Here is a 15,700-nt window from a genome sequence, read left to right on the forward strand (position 1 = left end):
TTACACATAATCCTCCGTATCTTTATTTCTCATTGAGACCAATATTTATAGAGAACAATGGAAAATTGATATTTGAGTATCTCTGTCTCACACCCTGCTGGGAGTTTGATTTCTTCAAAAACCACTTATCTACATATCTTTTCTAAATCCGGTAATGATTTAAATATTCAGTATAGGGGGGGATACAGCAGGCAAAATCAACTATTTCAAATGACAGTATAACAGTAAAGACTAAGAGCCATTTATAAACAATTTAATACACTCCAGCAGGTAAAATGGATCATTGGAAACATATTACCCTTCGCTGGCATCAGAACGATGCTCCAATTGGAGCCTATGGAAGCACACTCTCAGCATTCACATTGCGCCAGCTCACATTTGCATTGCGCTTAACTTGTAATACCAGCGCACATTAGCCTGCGCTAGTACTACTCAGTGCAGTGCTAATATTGCTTGTGTGCAAGCAATATTTAGCGCTCCAGTTGTAATCTGACCTATAGTTTTATGTAAAATATATAGTCTGTTTTAAATATACACAAATTACTTATACAGGATAGAGAGAAATGTAGGAGAATGAGGCAAAAGATAGTAGTGCAACAATAAACAAGTCTGGTGAGAAAAGGGGGCGCTGATAGTGAAACAAGAGGGTCATAAATCTGTAGAAAAGTGAGAAATATAGGAGTACACTGTTATATAATGAGTTTACCCATATCAATTTAGGGAAGGCAGATGTTAGTGTGACAAGTTTTTCATTCAGTCTGTATAGTGTTATTGTGAGTGTACTGGTGTTTGTTTTTACATAATGGCTATTTTTTTAACATTTTTTTCTAACATATTCTTATTGTGCATTCATTTAACTAAATCAACCAAATTTACAGTCTAAAGCACAACGTGTAGACAGATTTAAAACTGGCAAACGAAAGCAAATACATAACAATGTTACGTAAGAATAAAATGTAAAGTAATAGATTCCTAACTCATCTGTTAGACAATACAGTACAATCCCCAGGGTATCTATATAGAAACATCAATAGATGTTATGTCTAAGGTATTCCCCTGATCCACATAACACCAGTTAATTATTGGGATTTATTAATATAAACCTTGAAGGATAGCCTCTAATTCCAGGAGAGAGAGAAAACAGCTTTTATTGAACTTTACTTAAATATTAATAACTACCACCCCCTCCCTTGAATTGTATTGTATCTTGGGACATAAATATCAATAAACAATTACTTTTCCTGCAATATATTTGAAGGTGTATCCTTAAATAAATCAATATTTTTTCATTGACTCATTGTAACTTTTTTATTGGTTAAAAAAATGCATAGTCATGTTTCTAACAGTGCCAATACACAGAGATTTACGACTGAAAATGGTATTTGATTGATAGAACAAATTGTGTCCATGACAGTTATTTCTGATATCAAACATTTCTATAGAACAAATAATAATTTTGCTATTTTAAATGTTAAATGTTGTACTCAAGTAAAACTTGATAAATAAAGAAATAAATGTTCAAATGCTGATTCAACAATTCAAAATTATATTTTAATGTAGATTATAATTCTGTGAGTCATTGAGCATTCAAGGTTGCAATTGTTTGATATCCATGAGAGCAGAGTATTTTTGTGTATTTTTTGAACAAAAGATCAAAAGGTTAAACAATAAAGACAATTTCTTCATAGCCTTATTTGCTCATATCTAATAAGGGTGCCAATATTAGTGGAGGGCACTGTGTGTATGTGTGTTTGTGTGTATATATATATATATATATATAGATATATACAGTATATATATACAGGTATATATATATATATATAGAAATATATATATATATATATTATATACTGTATATGTAGTGGCTTAGAAACAGGAAGAAATGTAGAAGTTTAAATGTTATAAAGTATATTAATATAACAGTGTTGGTTGTGCAACGCTTGGGAATGGGTAGTTAAGACGCTATCTATCTTTTTAAACAATAACAATTTTGGTGTAGACTGTTCCATGGCCGTATAAAAAAAAAATTGTCTCTCTAATCCCATTGTAATTCTGTAAAGATTGTTGCACTCCTGATCTAACAGTTTTTTCTCAACAACTAAAAGGTGGCAAGCATTTCTCAAAAAACTGCAAATACTTATAACCCTAATAGACAAACACTAGGGCCCATATTTATCAAGCTCCGTACGGAGCTTGAAGGGCCTTGTTTCTGGCGAGTCTTCAGACTCACCAGAAAAACAAGTTATGAAGCAGCGGTCTAAATACCGCTGCTCCATAACCCTGTCCGCCTGCTCTGAGCAGGCGGATGGGCATCGCCGGAAATCAACCCTATCGAGTACGATCGGGTTGATTGACACCTCCCTGCTGGCGGCGTTGCACCAGCAGCTGCTGGTGCAATGTTAAATGCGGAGAGCGGATTGCTCTCCGCATTTAGCGAGGTCTTGCGGACCTGATCCACACTGTCCTCAAGACCTTTGATAAATAGGGGCCTAGGTGTGAAGTGTCCCTTACTAGCGAGCTCCATTACTTTCAATAGGAAACATCTCATTACTAGCAGGGACTGCCCCTTTTTTACAAGGGACCCTGCGAGGGTCTGTGAGAAAAACCATGTCTAAAATTGCACGTTTAGATCATCGGCCCACAGTAACATAAAGATCTGTGAAAAGACAAAAGGTAAATCTCCTTCTCCCGGTACATATTATATTCAAGGTAAAAGGTAAAACAGATTAGCAGTGCACTCAGTGCTTCATTACAATAAAGAGAAAGCTGACAATTCAGCACTACAGAAAAGAACATTCCATGAAAAACAACAGTAAAACCTGGTTAATGTTTCTTCATTATTTGCTTTTATAACACAAATGACATTTTATTGTTATACCCATGTGCTAATTAGCTTATAATGAGTCTATTTCATTTGATAAATGAAAGTTAACTATGATCCTCATAAAAACAATTCAAACTCAACTCAAGTTATTATTTTTTTATTATTCCTTTCTGTGGTATTTCATTGCATTAGAGTAATTTGTAAAGTTACCTGAACAACATGTGATAAATCCAATACATCTGGGGCTCGATCCGATAAAAATCGTCGCCCGCAAAAGCTGGCGACGCCAATATTTGCGCGGGTTTGGTATCCTATATACGGCGTAACCTAGAAGTTACGCGCGTATATTTCTGCCGTCGCCCGTAGTTTTTTGGGCCATAGGCAGGTATACCAAACCAGCGCAGTTTGGTATCCAATATACAGCGTAAGGACTTACATGGCGAAAATTGAGAAATCTTACTCCATTTTCACCTCACCACAAAAAGCAGCCGTAAGAAGCCTTACGCTGACTATTGGAGCCCCGTAACTCCCTAAACTAGCTGCTAAATAAACCTAACACCTAACGCATGCGCAATGTCTATCTAGCTATCAACAGCGATTTGCTAAATAAAACCTAACACCTAACGCATGCGCAATGTCTATCTACCTGTCAACCGCGATCTGCTAAATAAAACCTAACACCTAACGCATGCGCAATGTCTATCTCCCTGTCAACCGCGATCCCCCGCCGCAATCCCTAATAAAGTATTTAACCCCTAAACCGCCGCCATCTACATAAACTAACCCCCAACTGTGAGCCCCTAAAACCGCCACCATCTAACTGATCTATCCCTTACTGTGAGCCCCTAAAACCGCCACCATCTAACTGATCTATCCCCTAATGTGAGCCCCTAAAACCGCCACCATCTACCTGATCTATCCCCTAATCTGACCCCTTACACCGCCGCCAGCTATATTAATATTATTAACCCCTAATCTAATATCCATAAAGTAATAAGCTCTATTACCAGCCCTTAAAAGGGCCTTTTGCGGGGCTTTGCCCCAAAGTTAACAGCTCTTTTGCCCTATAACCTGTCCTCCCTACACCGCTGCCACCTATATTAATGGTATTAACCCCTAATGTAAGCCCCTTACACCACCGCCATCTATATTAAAATTATTAACCCCTAATTTAATCTACCTACCCCGCCGCCAGCTATATTATCTATATTAACCCTAAGTATATTATAGTTAATATAGTTATTACATTATATATATTAACTATATTAACCCTAATTATATTAGGGTTAATATAGTTAATATAGTTACTATAGTATTTATATTAACTATATTAACTCTATCTAACCCTAACACCCCTAACTAAATTCTTATTAAATAAATCTAATTTATATTATAAACTAAAATATTCCTATTTAAATCTAAATACTTACCTATAAAATAAACCCTAAGATAGCTACAATATAATTAATAATTACATTGTAGTTATGTTAGGGTTTATATTTATTTTACAGGTAAATTGTTAATTATTTTAACTAGGTATAATAGCTATTAAATAGTTATTAACTATTTAATAGCTACCTAGTTAAAATAATTACCCAATTACCTGTAAAATAAATCCTAACCTAAGTTACAAATACACCTACACTATCAATAAATTAAATAAACTACAAATATCTATCTAAAAATACAATTAAATAAACTAAACTAAATTACAAAAAAATAAACACTAAATTACAAAAAATAAAAAAAAGATTACAAGATTTTTAAGCTAATTACGCCTATTCTAAGCCCCCTAATAAAATAATAAAGCCCCCCAAAATAAAAAAAATTCCCTACCCTATTCTAAATTAAAAAAAGTTCAAAGCTCTTTTACCTTACCAGCCCTTAAAAGGGCCTTTTGTGGGGGCATGCCCCAAAGAAAACTGCTCTTTTGCCTGAAAAAAAAAACACAATACCACCCCCCAACATTACAACCCACCACCCACATACCCCTAATCTAACCCAAACCCCCCTTAAATAAACCTAACACTACCCCCTTGAAGATCTCCCTACCTTGTCTTCACCACACCAGGCCGAACTCCTCATCCGTTCCGGGCGATGTCTTTATCCAAGTGGCAGCAAAGTCTTCTTCCATCCGGCAGCATCTTCCATCAAGCGGCATCTTCAATCTTCATTCGTCGCTCCTCCGACGCGGAGCATCCATCCCGGCCGACGACTGAACGACGAATGAGGTACCTTTAAATGATGTCATACAAGATGGCGTCCGTCGAATTCCGATTGGCTGAAAGGATTCTATCAGCCAATCGGAATTAAGGTAGAAAAATCTGATTGGCTGATTGAATCAGCCAATCAGATTCAAGTTCAATCTGATTGGCTGATTGGTTCAGCCAATCGGAATTCGACGGACACCATCTTGGATGACGTCATTTAAAGGTACCTCATTCGTCGTTCAGTCGTCGGCCGGGATGGATGCTCCGCGTCGGAGGAGTGACGAATGAAGATTGAAGATGCCGCTTGATGGAAGATGCTGCCGGATGGAAGAAGACTTTGCTGCCGCTTGGATAAAGACATCGCCCGGATCGGATGAGGAGTTCGGCCCGGTGTGGTGAAGACAAGGTAGGGAGATCTGAAGGGGGGTAGTGTTAGGTTTATTTAAGGGGGGTTTGGGTTAGATTAGGGGTATGTGGGTGGTGGGTTGTAATGTTGGGGGGTGGTATTGTGTTTTTTTTTCAGGCAAAAGAGCAGTTTTCTTTGGGGCATGCCCCCACAAAAGGCCCTTTTAAGGGCTGGTAAGGTAAAAGAGCTTTGAACTTTTTTTAATTTAGAATAGGGTAGGGAATTTTTTTTATTTTGGGAGGCTTTATTATTTTATTAGGGGGCTTAGAATAGGTGTAATTAGCTTAAAAATCTTGTAATGTATATTTTATTTTTTGTAATTTAGTGTTTTTTTTTTTTGTAATTTAGTTTAGTTTATTTAATTGTATTTTTAGATAGATATTTGTAGTTTATTTAATTTATTGATAGTGTAGGTGTATTTGTAACTTAGGTTAGGATTTATTTTACAGGTAATTGGGTAATTATTTTAACTAGGCAGCTATTAAATAGTTAATAACTATTTAATAGCTATTATACCTAGTTAAAATAATTAACAATTTACCTGTAAAATAAATATAAACCCTAACATAGCTACAATGTAATTATTAATTATATTGTAGCTATCTTAGGGTTTATTTTATAGGTAAGTATTTAGATTTAAATAGGAATATTTTAATTAATAATATTAATATTAGATTTATTTTAATAAGAGTTTAGTTAGGATGTTAGAGTTAGATAGGGTTATTATACTTAATATATATATATATATATATAATATAATAACGATATTAACTATATTAACCCTAATATAATTAGGGTTAATATAGTTAATATATATAATATAATAACTATATTAACTATATTAACCCTAATATAATTAGGGTTAATATAGTTAATATAGCTGGCGGCGGTGTAGGGGGATTAGATTAGGGGTTAATACATTTATTATAGGTGGCCGCGGTGTAGGGGGATGTAGATTGTAGGCAAAAGAGCAGTTTACTTTGTGACAAAGCCCCGCCAAAAGCCCTTTTAAGGGCTGGCAAAAGAGCTGAATTCTTTGGGGCATGCCCCGCAAAAAGCCCTTTTAAGGGCTGGCAAAAGAGCTGTTACTTTGGGGCAATGCCACGCAAAAAGCCCTTTTCAGGGCTATTTGTAGGGTTAGACTTAGGTTTAGTGGTAGGGATAGTTTAGTATTTTAGGGGTTAAATAATTTAATATAGCTGGCGGCGGGGTAGAGGGATTAGATTAGGGGTTAATAATTTTAAAATAGATAGCGGCGGGGTAGGGGCTCACTTTAGGGGGTAGGTAAGGTAGATGGCGGCGGTGTTAGGGGCTCACTTTAGGGGGTTATAGATTTAATATAGCTGGCGGCGGTTTAGGGGTTAATAACTTTATTAGGTTGCGGCGGGGTTTGGGAGCGGCGGTTTAGGGGTTAATACATATTTTATTGTTAGGCTAGTGAGGGGGGATAGCGGATAGAGGGTTAGACGTGTCGGGCTATGTTAGGGAGGCGTGTTAGACGTGTCGGGCTATGTTAGGGAGGTGTGTTAGACAGTGCGGGTGATTTCATACTTTAGTCAGGTTTTGTAGGCGCCGGCAGTTTCTAACGTGGCGCAAGTCACTGGCGACGCCAGAAATTTGTACTTGCGCAGATTCCTGGACATCGCTGGTTTATCCGACTTACGGCACGTTAGCATCTGACGGCGCCGTATATTGGATAGCTCGAGATGCGAGCTGAAACTGTGGGCGACGCAGGTTCTCTCGCTTGTGCCACAAACTACGCCGTATATCGGATCGCGCCCCTGGTTCCATAAAGGTTGGGTAAATGTGCAAAATTAATTTTAAAAAAGACTGAATTTTGCTACACACAAGAAAAATATATGCAGGCCATGGGAAAGCCAAACATGATGACTGATTTAGATTTAAAGATAACTGATAAAGTAGGTATTCCCGAAACTGAGATCTACAAGTAGATTTCTCAGTGCTGACCAGTAGATTTCTCAGTGCTGACCAGTAGATTTCTCAGTGCTGACCAGTAGATTTCTCAGTGCTGACCAGTAGATTACTGTTGTATGATTTAACATTTCCCTCTCAATCAGTAATGATAATATGGGCTAAAATGTAAAAATGTGTTTTGCACAAGTCTATTCTTCACTACTGTAGCGGCATCAATTAAACAAAACAGTGAATCAATGCAGAAATATTAGCCCCTGTGTTAAACGGACACTGAACCCAAATTTTTTTCTTTCATGATTCAGATAGAGCATGAAATTTTAAGCAACTTTCTAATTTACTCCTAGTATCAATTTTTCTTCGTTCTCTTGCTATCTTTATTTTAAAAGAAGGAATGTAAATCTTAGCAGGCAGCCCATTTTAGGTTCAGCACCATGGATAGCGCTTGTTTATTGGAGGCTTACATTTACCCACCAATAAGCAAGCATAACCCAGGTTCTCAACCAAAAATGGGCCGGCTCCTATGCATCACTTTCCTGCTTTTTAAATAAAGATAGCAAGAGAACGAAGAAAAATTAATAATAGGAGTAAATTAGTAAGTTGCTTAAAATTCTGAACAATAAAAGAAAAAATTTGGGTTTAGTGTCCCTTTAAACAAAGATTCATTTTGCGTGTAAGTCCACATTTTCTTATACTTAGCAGATACCTAAATAGATCAGATTCGCAAACTTTAGGGGGGAAAAAATCAATAATCAATCTAAATATCATATTTAGTTCTTTACATCTGCCACAGTTTAAAAGTATGATTTTAGCTACTTGTTTATCATTTTATTAAATGAGGAAATCATGTGAGCACTTAAAAAGCAATGTGAAAAGCCAATAGATGCTGCACAATGCTGGGTTCTCAAGAGTTAAGGTTGCTGGATTAGATCAATCCATAGACATAGCTCATACATAAATCGGTGCTCAGAATGTTTTTTATGCATTGTGATACAACTGGTAATGGTAACCTACACAAAGGGGCCCATTTAACAAGGGCCAGATGGACAGGAGCCCACATCTCGGTCCCTGTCCACCTGGCATCGCGGCTAGCGGGTAGCAATAAACATTGCAAAAGCCACTGCTGTTAATCCCCCCCCCCCCTGTAGGAGAAGTCCAGGTGGATTGACAAACGTCTCTTTAGAGTTGGCGTAGTAGGTTAAGAAGCAGCGGTCTAATGGCTGCTGCTTCTTAACTATTGGCTGCAGGCTTGCTCATGTGATCCTGCAGCTGAAGGTTCTTAATTGGAGCCCACAGTATCTAATGGGTTTTGACAATACAAAGTCATGCAAATACATTAAAAATGTACAAGATCTGAGTTTTTATCCATTGGAAAGGTCCGTAATTTGCTAATCTAACAAAAACATTGTGAAATATTGGGCACATCTCTTCTAACAATCTGGTGAAGACCCTGTTTTTTAGATGACCCTTTCACAGGGTGAGTTCTGCTGTTTTATACAGAACGTATCATCAAAGTAAATCTAAACTTTCATTATATAGATCAGGGATATAGTTTATCAAATTATTAGCTACACAAATCCCCATAGACTTGAATGGTGAATTGTGTAGATAAATGATTAGATACACGTTTCTAATGGATTGTGATTAATAGAGTGCTAGAAACACAAACACATACCCAAGCCTAGGTCAGTATACTCTGTCATGAATAGAAGCTACGTATCAATAAATGGGGCAGAGAAAAAGGTAACATTTAATAACAGAAGTAAATTAGAAAGTGTTTTACAGTTGCACACTTTATCTGAATATTGAAAGTTTCATTTTGACTTCTATGTCCCTTTAACAGCTATAGTCCAGTAAATGAAGCTTTCTTTACAAACAAAGCACATTTGACAAACAAAGCACATTTTACAAACAAAGCACATTTTACAAACAAAGCACATTTTAAAAGAGACAGCAAAGCCAACATTAAACTTTCATGATTCAGACAGAGGATACAATTTTTAAAAAAACTTTCCAATTTGCTTCTATTTTCAAATTTGCTTTATTCTCTTGGTATTCTTTGTTTAAGAAGCACTAAGGCAATACTGTGAACTAGCTGAGCACCGGGTGAGACATTGACAAGAGGCATATGTGCAGCTACCAATCAGCAGCTAGCTCCCAGTAGCACGTTGCTACTCTTGAACCTTCCTAGGTATGCTCTTCAACAAAGGATACCAAGAGAACAAAGCAAAGTTGATCATAGAAGTGAATTAGAAAGTTGTTTAAAACTACATGCTCTTTTGCAATCACGAAAGTTTGATTTTAACCTTAGTGTCCCTTTAATGAAAAAGCTTTGTTCAGTGCACTCTTATATTACACTGTTTTACATACCAGAAAACAATATGGTATAATACCATTCCATTACCTTTAGCACTAGGCATTTATTTGAAATCTAAAAATGAATTTATATGCAAACAAAAGACAAATTTATAAAGTATTGAGATATTTTTGCAGCTCTGTTTCTCTGTAGTGCATTTGTATTCTGCAGAGCAGTGTTAGAAACTTTAAACGCGCAACAGAATAAAGAATTTACTGCAAAGAAATTCCTGAAAATCTCTTACCTTAGATCATCATAGTGTTCTTCATCAGATGAGAAAGCTGTATTATTGCAGACATTCCCAAAAGACTGACTTGATATTAGTTTGCCTTCCTTAAATGCCAGGGAAGAACTTTTCTTTTTCTTCTTTCCAAACAGCTTTCTAAATGGTTGAAACTTCCCTGGTCTTTTCTTCTCTAAAAAATTAAAGAAAAGCAAAACGTGCTGTTATCAGCATTACATACGCAAATCTACAGTATGACCATACAATCACAGTTAGTAGAAAGGGCAAAGTCAAAGTGCAATTAGACATAGGAGCAAACAATAGTAAAGATCGTCTTGCCGTGTTTCTAAAGCTAAGATCAGCAGGAAATCATGAGCTAATACAAACAGATCTAAGTTACACAGCACTTCCCAGCTGATTACAGAAAATAAATCTGCAAATGTTTACGCACAGGAACAGATGATACACAAGGAACATTATTATTTTATTGATAACACTAATGCCAGACCTTTGATAATGTATCACCTCTGCGAAGTATAACACAAACAATCTTTACATGTGATATATAAATAATTGCTAGGGACAGTAAAGTCATAATTAAACTTAAATACATTGGATAGAACATGCCATTTGACTACCTTTAAAATTACTTTTATCATCAATTTTTAGTTCTCTTAGTATTCGTTATTAAAGAGTAATCCTAGGTAAGCTGAGGAGTGTGCATGTGTCTTAACCCTTTGGCTGCTAAACCAATTTTCAGCTTTTTTTGCTACCTACACAATTTCAATGAGTGACCAACACAAATGATATATTGTTTTCTTCAGCAGGCCCAGCAGATTTATATTACACCATTATTACATTTATCATTCATGCTATGTAAGACAGCTGGGGCAACAACTGTAAAACAAGTATATATATTTTTAGTTTTTGCTTAAATTTTAGTAAATAATATTGAAAATAGCCAAGTGACCACTGCTGTTACTGTGATCATGGGTAGCCGCATGTGAAACAGAGGCCCATACAGGCTTTTGGGGGTTATAATATAGATTAGAGAGGCCCCATTGTACAGTACAGAAGTAAAACCACAGTGATCACCTCACTATACAGACAAAATTCACATATTTTTTTATGAGCGAGGGACTTGTCTACTAGACAATAAACTTTATTAGGGGTCTAGACATACCAGATTGTTTATTGCACACATAATGACCCATTTCACAAGCAAATTATTTGTTTTTTTTACTTTATTTTTAAAACGTCTGCTGTGCTCCATCCAGGCAATTCTCTTTCAAATGAGGGGTGTTAGAGGGTTGTAGCTGCTAAGGGAGCTGAGATTGAGGGGTTTGAAGAACCTCCCCCCCATCCAGCGCCCCCTTGCAGCTACACTGAGCTTCCCGGTTCTGCCCCCTTTGTGACGTCACCACGTGCGTACATGGTGACAACACCGCTACTCTCATGGAGTGCCGTCCCCTAGGCCACCAACAATCCAGGGCCTGTAGTGTGAGGGATCACTGAAAACAGCATTTGATCAGTAATCCCCCTGCATGACGAAAAGTGCACGTCATACGTCCACAGGCAGCAACATGCATGACAAGCATACTTCATCATGCGCATCAAAGTGGTAAAGTCTTCTGGCAGCAGTGTAAGCCACAATGTTTATAACAATTTAATACATAATTGCAAACACTGCTGCCATAGACTGCTAAAGACACGTGCACACTCCTATGTTCCTATCGGTCAATCTGGGTTTTCAACAAAGAATATCAAGACAACAAAACATATCTAATAATAGAAGTAAATTAGAAAGTTCTTTAACATTGTATGTTCTATCTCAATCAAAAAATGTTTAATTTTAACTTTAATGCCCCTTTAAGCCAAAAGAAAAAAAAAGTATTAAACTAACACAAAAGTATCAGTCTTATACTTTCTACTAATGATAAGAACAACTCCTGCAGTTCTATAGGAGGAGAGGGATTTGCCTCTGCAAGCCTAAAAACATTAGTTTACTCAGGATAGCAATATGCAATAAAAAAGAAAGCTGTAATTCTTCTGTAAATGTTTTTATTGACTACAATGTCACTTGAGAGACCATCACTGTGTCTGTTCTGAAGTGTATGTTTGTATTTACCTGATGTTAGGAGTCAATCTTTTCTGAAATATTGTGTTTATAATAAGGCTGTTGTACCTTAAAGGCACATTAAACCCAAAAAATTTCTTTCATTATTCTGATAGAGAATACAATTTTTAAAAAGTTTCCAATTTACTTCTATTATCAAAAATGTTTCATTCTCATGTTATTCTTTGTTAAAGAGATACCTAGGTAGGTAGCGTGCACATGCCCGGAGGACTACTAGACAGGAAATAGTGCTGCCATCTATTGCTCCTGCTAATGTATAACATTGTTGCAAAACTGCTGCTATATAGTGCTGCTGACACGTGCACACTCTTGAGCTTACATTTCTGCTTTTCAAATAAGGATAACAAGAAAACGAAGAAAATATAATAAAGGTAAATTAGAAAGTTGTTTAAAATGTTATGTTCTATCTAAATCATGAAAGAAAAAAAAATGGTTTTACATCCCTTTAAGAAGTTCTGACAAAATAAGGTAAAAATAAAGAGTGATAATCTTTTTTTTTTTTTTTTTTTTTTTTTTTTTTACTTAGAGGGTCAATAAACAAACTTAAAAAATTTGAAATAAATTGCACACTTCTGTATAAACAAGCTGCAAATAAGCAATTATTTGTTTAGTTAAGTGTCACATACACCGTCTCAGAACAATATGTGTCTGATCTTCTGAGAAAAGACACGAACAAGGCAACTGCTGATTGGGGGATGTAGGGGCATTGTATGATCTGGGATGGCGGGGTCCAGAAAATCACTGGATAGCTGAATTGTGGATCCCAAGCTTAGGTTGGACAATCTACAATAAAATCAGAAATATGATTTATTTTTCTGCAATGTGTGTGTTTGTGACTGTATATGGTGGTGTCATATTAGTAAGTAAGTAGTGTGACTTTCTCATGAACGTAAGCTGCCCTCTTTGGTTTGAACAGCCAATAGGATTTCAGAAGCTCTCATCCTATTGGCTGATTTGAATTTGAAGAATCAAATTAGCCAATAGGAATGCAAGGTACGCCATTTTTAAACGGCTACTTTGCATTCAACTTCAGTGTACGGCGGAGACCATATAAAGAGGACGCTCCGCGCAGGATCTCTTCAGCTTCCAGGATGGTTCTGCTCCGCGCCGCCGGGATGAAGATAGAAGACGCCCCCGGGATGGATGAAGATATTGCCACCTGGATGAAGACTTCTCGCCGCCTGGATGGAGATGGATATCCGGACTTCAGGAAACGTGAGCAGATATTCTGGGGTTAGTTTTTTTTTTTTGGTGGGTTTTTATTTAGAGTAGGGCTTTGGGCTTTTTTAAAAGAATTGAATGCCCTTTTAAGGGCAATAAAAAAGAGCTGAATGCCCTTTTAAGGGTAATGTCCATACAAATGCCCCTTTAGGGGCAATGGGTAGCTTAGTTTTTTTTTTAGAGTTAGGTTTTTTATTTTGGGGGGTTGGTGGGATGGTGAGTTTTACTGTTGGGGGGACTTTGTATTTTTTTACAGGCAAAAGAGCTGTTTAACTTAGGGCAATGCCCATACAAAAGGCCATTTTAAGGGCTATTGGTAGTTTATTGTAGGCTAGGGGGTGTTTTTATTTTGGGGGGCTTTTTATTTTTATATAGGGCTATTAGATTAGGTGTAATTGTTTTTATTTTTGATAATTTGGTTTATTATTTTTTGTAAGCTTAGTGTTTTTTATTTTTCGTAATTTAGTGTTTATTAATTATTGTAATTTTAGATATTTTTTTTTTTTTCGTAGTGTTAGTTTTTTTTTAAATGTGTAATTTAGATTATTTAATTGGTAGTTTTTTTAAATTTTATTAGAATAGTTATGTTAGGTTAATTTATATAGTTTAAACTTAGTTTTTTTTAAATTTCACAGCTAAGTTTTTATTTATTTTAAGATAGTTATATTGTAATTTTAATTTAAAGTTAGGTGGGTGTTAGGTTTAGGGGTTAATAGTTTAATTTAGTTTTTTGAGATGTGGGGGGGCTGGCGGTTTAGGGGTTAATAGGTTTATTTAGTAGCAGCGATGTGGGGGACCGGAGGTTTAGGGGTTAATAGGTTTATTTAGTGGCGGCAATGTGGGAGTCCGTAGGTTTAGGGGTTAATAATTTTATTATAGTGTCAGCGATGTTGGGGAGCAGCAGGATAGGGGTTAATAACTTTATTATAGTTGTGGCGATGTCAGGGAGCTGCGGAATAGGGGTAAATAACTTTTACTAGTGTCTGCGATGTCGGGAGCGGCGGATTAGGGGTTAATAACTTTATTTAGGTGTCGGCGATGTCAGGGTGCGGCAGATTAGGGGTGTTTAGACTAGGGGTTTATGTTAGGGTGTTAGGTTTAAACGTAACTTTTTTTCCCCATAGACATCAATGGGGCTACATTACAGAGATATTTCATTCCGCACTTCAGGTGTTAGTTTTTTTGCTAACACTCTCTCCACATTGATGTTTTTTGGGGAAAGTGTGCACAAGCACGTCAAAGCAGCCCTTGGCTTTTGTGTGGTATAGAGCTTAACGCCAACATATCGCACGCACAAGGAGGCTTTTCAGAAACTCATAATGGCAGCGCTATGGAGAGTGAAATAAAGAAACTTTTTTGGCGTTAGTTTTGCACCCTATTTAGCGCAAAACTCGTAATCTAGGTGCTAGTGTATATATAGTTAGGAAAATTGCCATTGTCCCATTAATCATGTGACATCTAGAGGATCATGTAAACTCTAATTTGTGACCCCAAGACATCGGTCATGCGAGAGAGGGGTAATGATGGAGTTGTCGACAGTTATAGAGAGATGGGGGTGGAGATTTTAGAATAAGGGGGAAGTAAAGAGCTCAGTTTTGGAGAGATTTAGCTTAAGTTAGTGAGAGGACATCCAGGAAGAGATGTGAGAAAGACAGTTAGTGACATGGGTTAGCAAGGAAGGAGATAGGTCTGGTGCAGAGAGGTAGATTTGGGTGTCATCAGCATACAAATGATATTGAAACCCGTGGGACTTTATTAGGGAACATAATGATGATGTGTAGATTGAGAAGAGGACCAAGGACAGAGTCTTGCGGTACCCCAACAGAAAGTGATAATGAGGCAGAGGAAGCCCCAGAGAAGGCTACACGGTTAGACAGGTAGGAAGAGAACCACGAGAGGGCTGTGCCACAAATGCCGAAGAATTGGAGGGTTTGGAGCAAAAGAGGGTGGTCAACAGTGTCAAAGGCTGCAGACAGATCAAGGAGGATAAGCAGAGAGAAGTGGCCTTTGGATTTTGCTGTAAGTAGGTCGCTGGTAACCTTAACGAGTGCTGTCTCTGTGGAGTGATGAAGGCAAAATCCAGATTGGATGGGTCAAGGAGGGAGTTTAATGTAAGGAAATGGGATAAGTGTGCATATAATAGCTTTTCAAGAAGCGAGAGGGAGTATGGAAAAAGGGCGGTAGTTGGTTGGTGAGGTTTGATCGAGAGAAGGTTTTTTGAGGATAGGTGTGACCAGTGCATGTTTTAGAGATAAGGGAAATATACCGGTGCTGAAGGAGAGGTTGAAAATGTGTGTGAGTATTGGGGTAAGGGTAGAAGAGAGGGAGGGGAGTAGTTGTGAGGGGATGGGGTTGAGGGGACAGGTAGTGAGGTGAAAGCATAGTATAAGT

The 15,700-nt window shown here is 37.1% G+C and overlaps 1 protein-coding gene across 1 annotated transcript in view; it reads right to left on the reverse strand.

The window, feature by feature from the left end:
* CRACD (capping protein inhibiting regulator of actin dynamics) overlaps positions 1–15,700 on the reverse strand; it is a 421,538-nt gene that overhangs the window by 151,031 nt on the left and 254,807 nt on the right. Inside the window, exon 4 of the mRNA XM_053703944.1 lies at positions 9,973–10,144. Within this exon, the coding sequence (XP_053559919.1) occupies positions 9,973–10,144 (172 nt within the window). The remainder of the gene's footprint in view (positions 1–9,972; positions 10,145–15,700) is intronic.

Source organism: Bombina bombina, chromosome 2 (genome assembly GCF_027579735.1).
Source record: "Bombina bombina isolate aBomBom1 chromosome 2, aBomBom1.pri, whole genome shotgun sequence".
Lineage (NCBI taxonomy): Eukaryota > Metazoa > Chordata > Amphibia > Anura > Bombinatoridae > Bombina > Bombina bombina.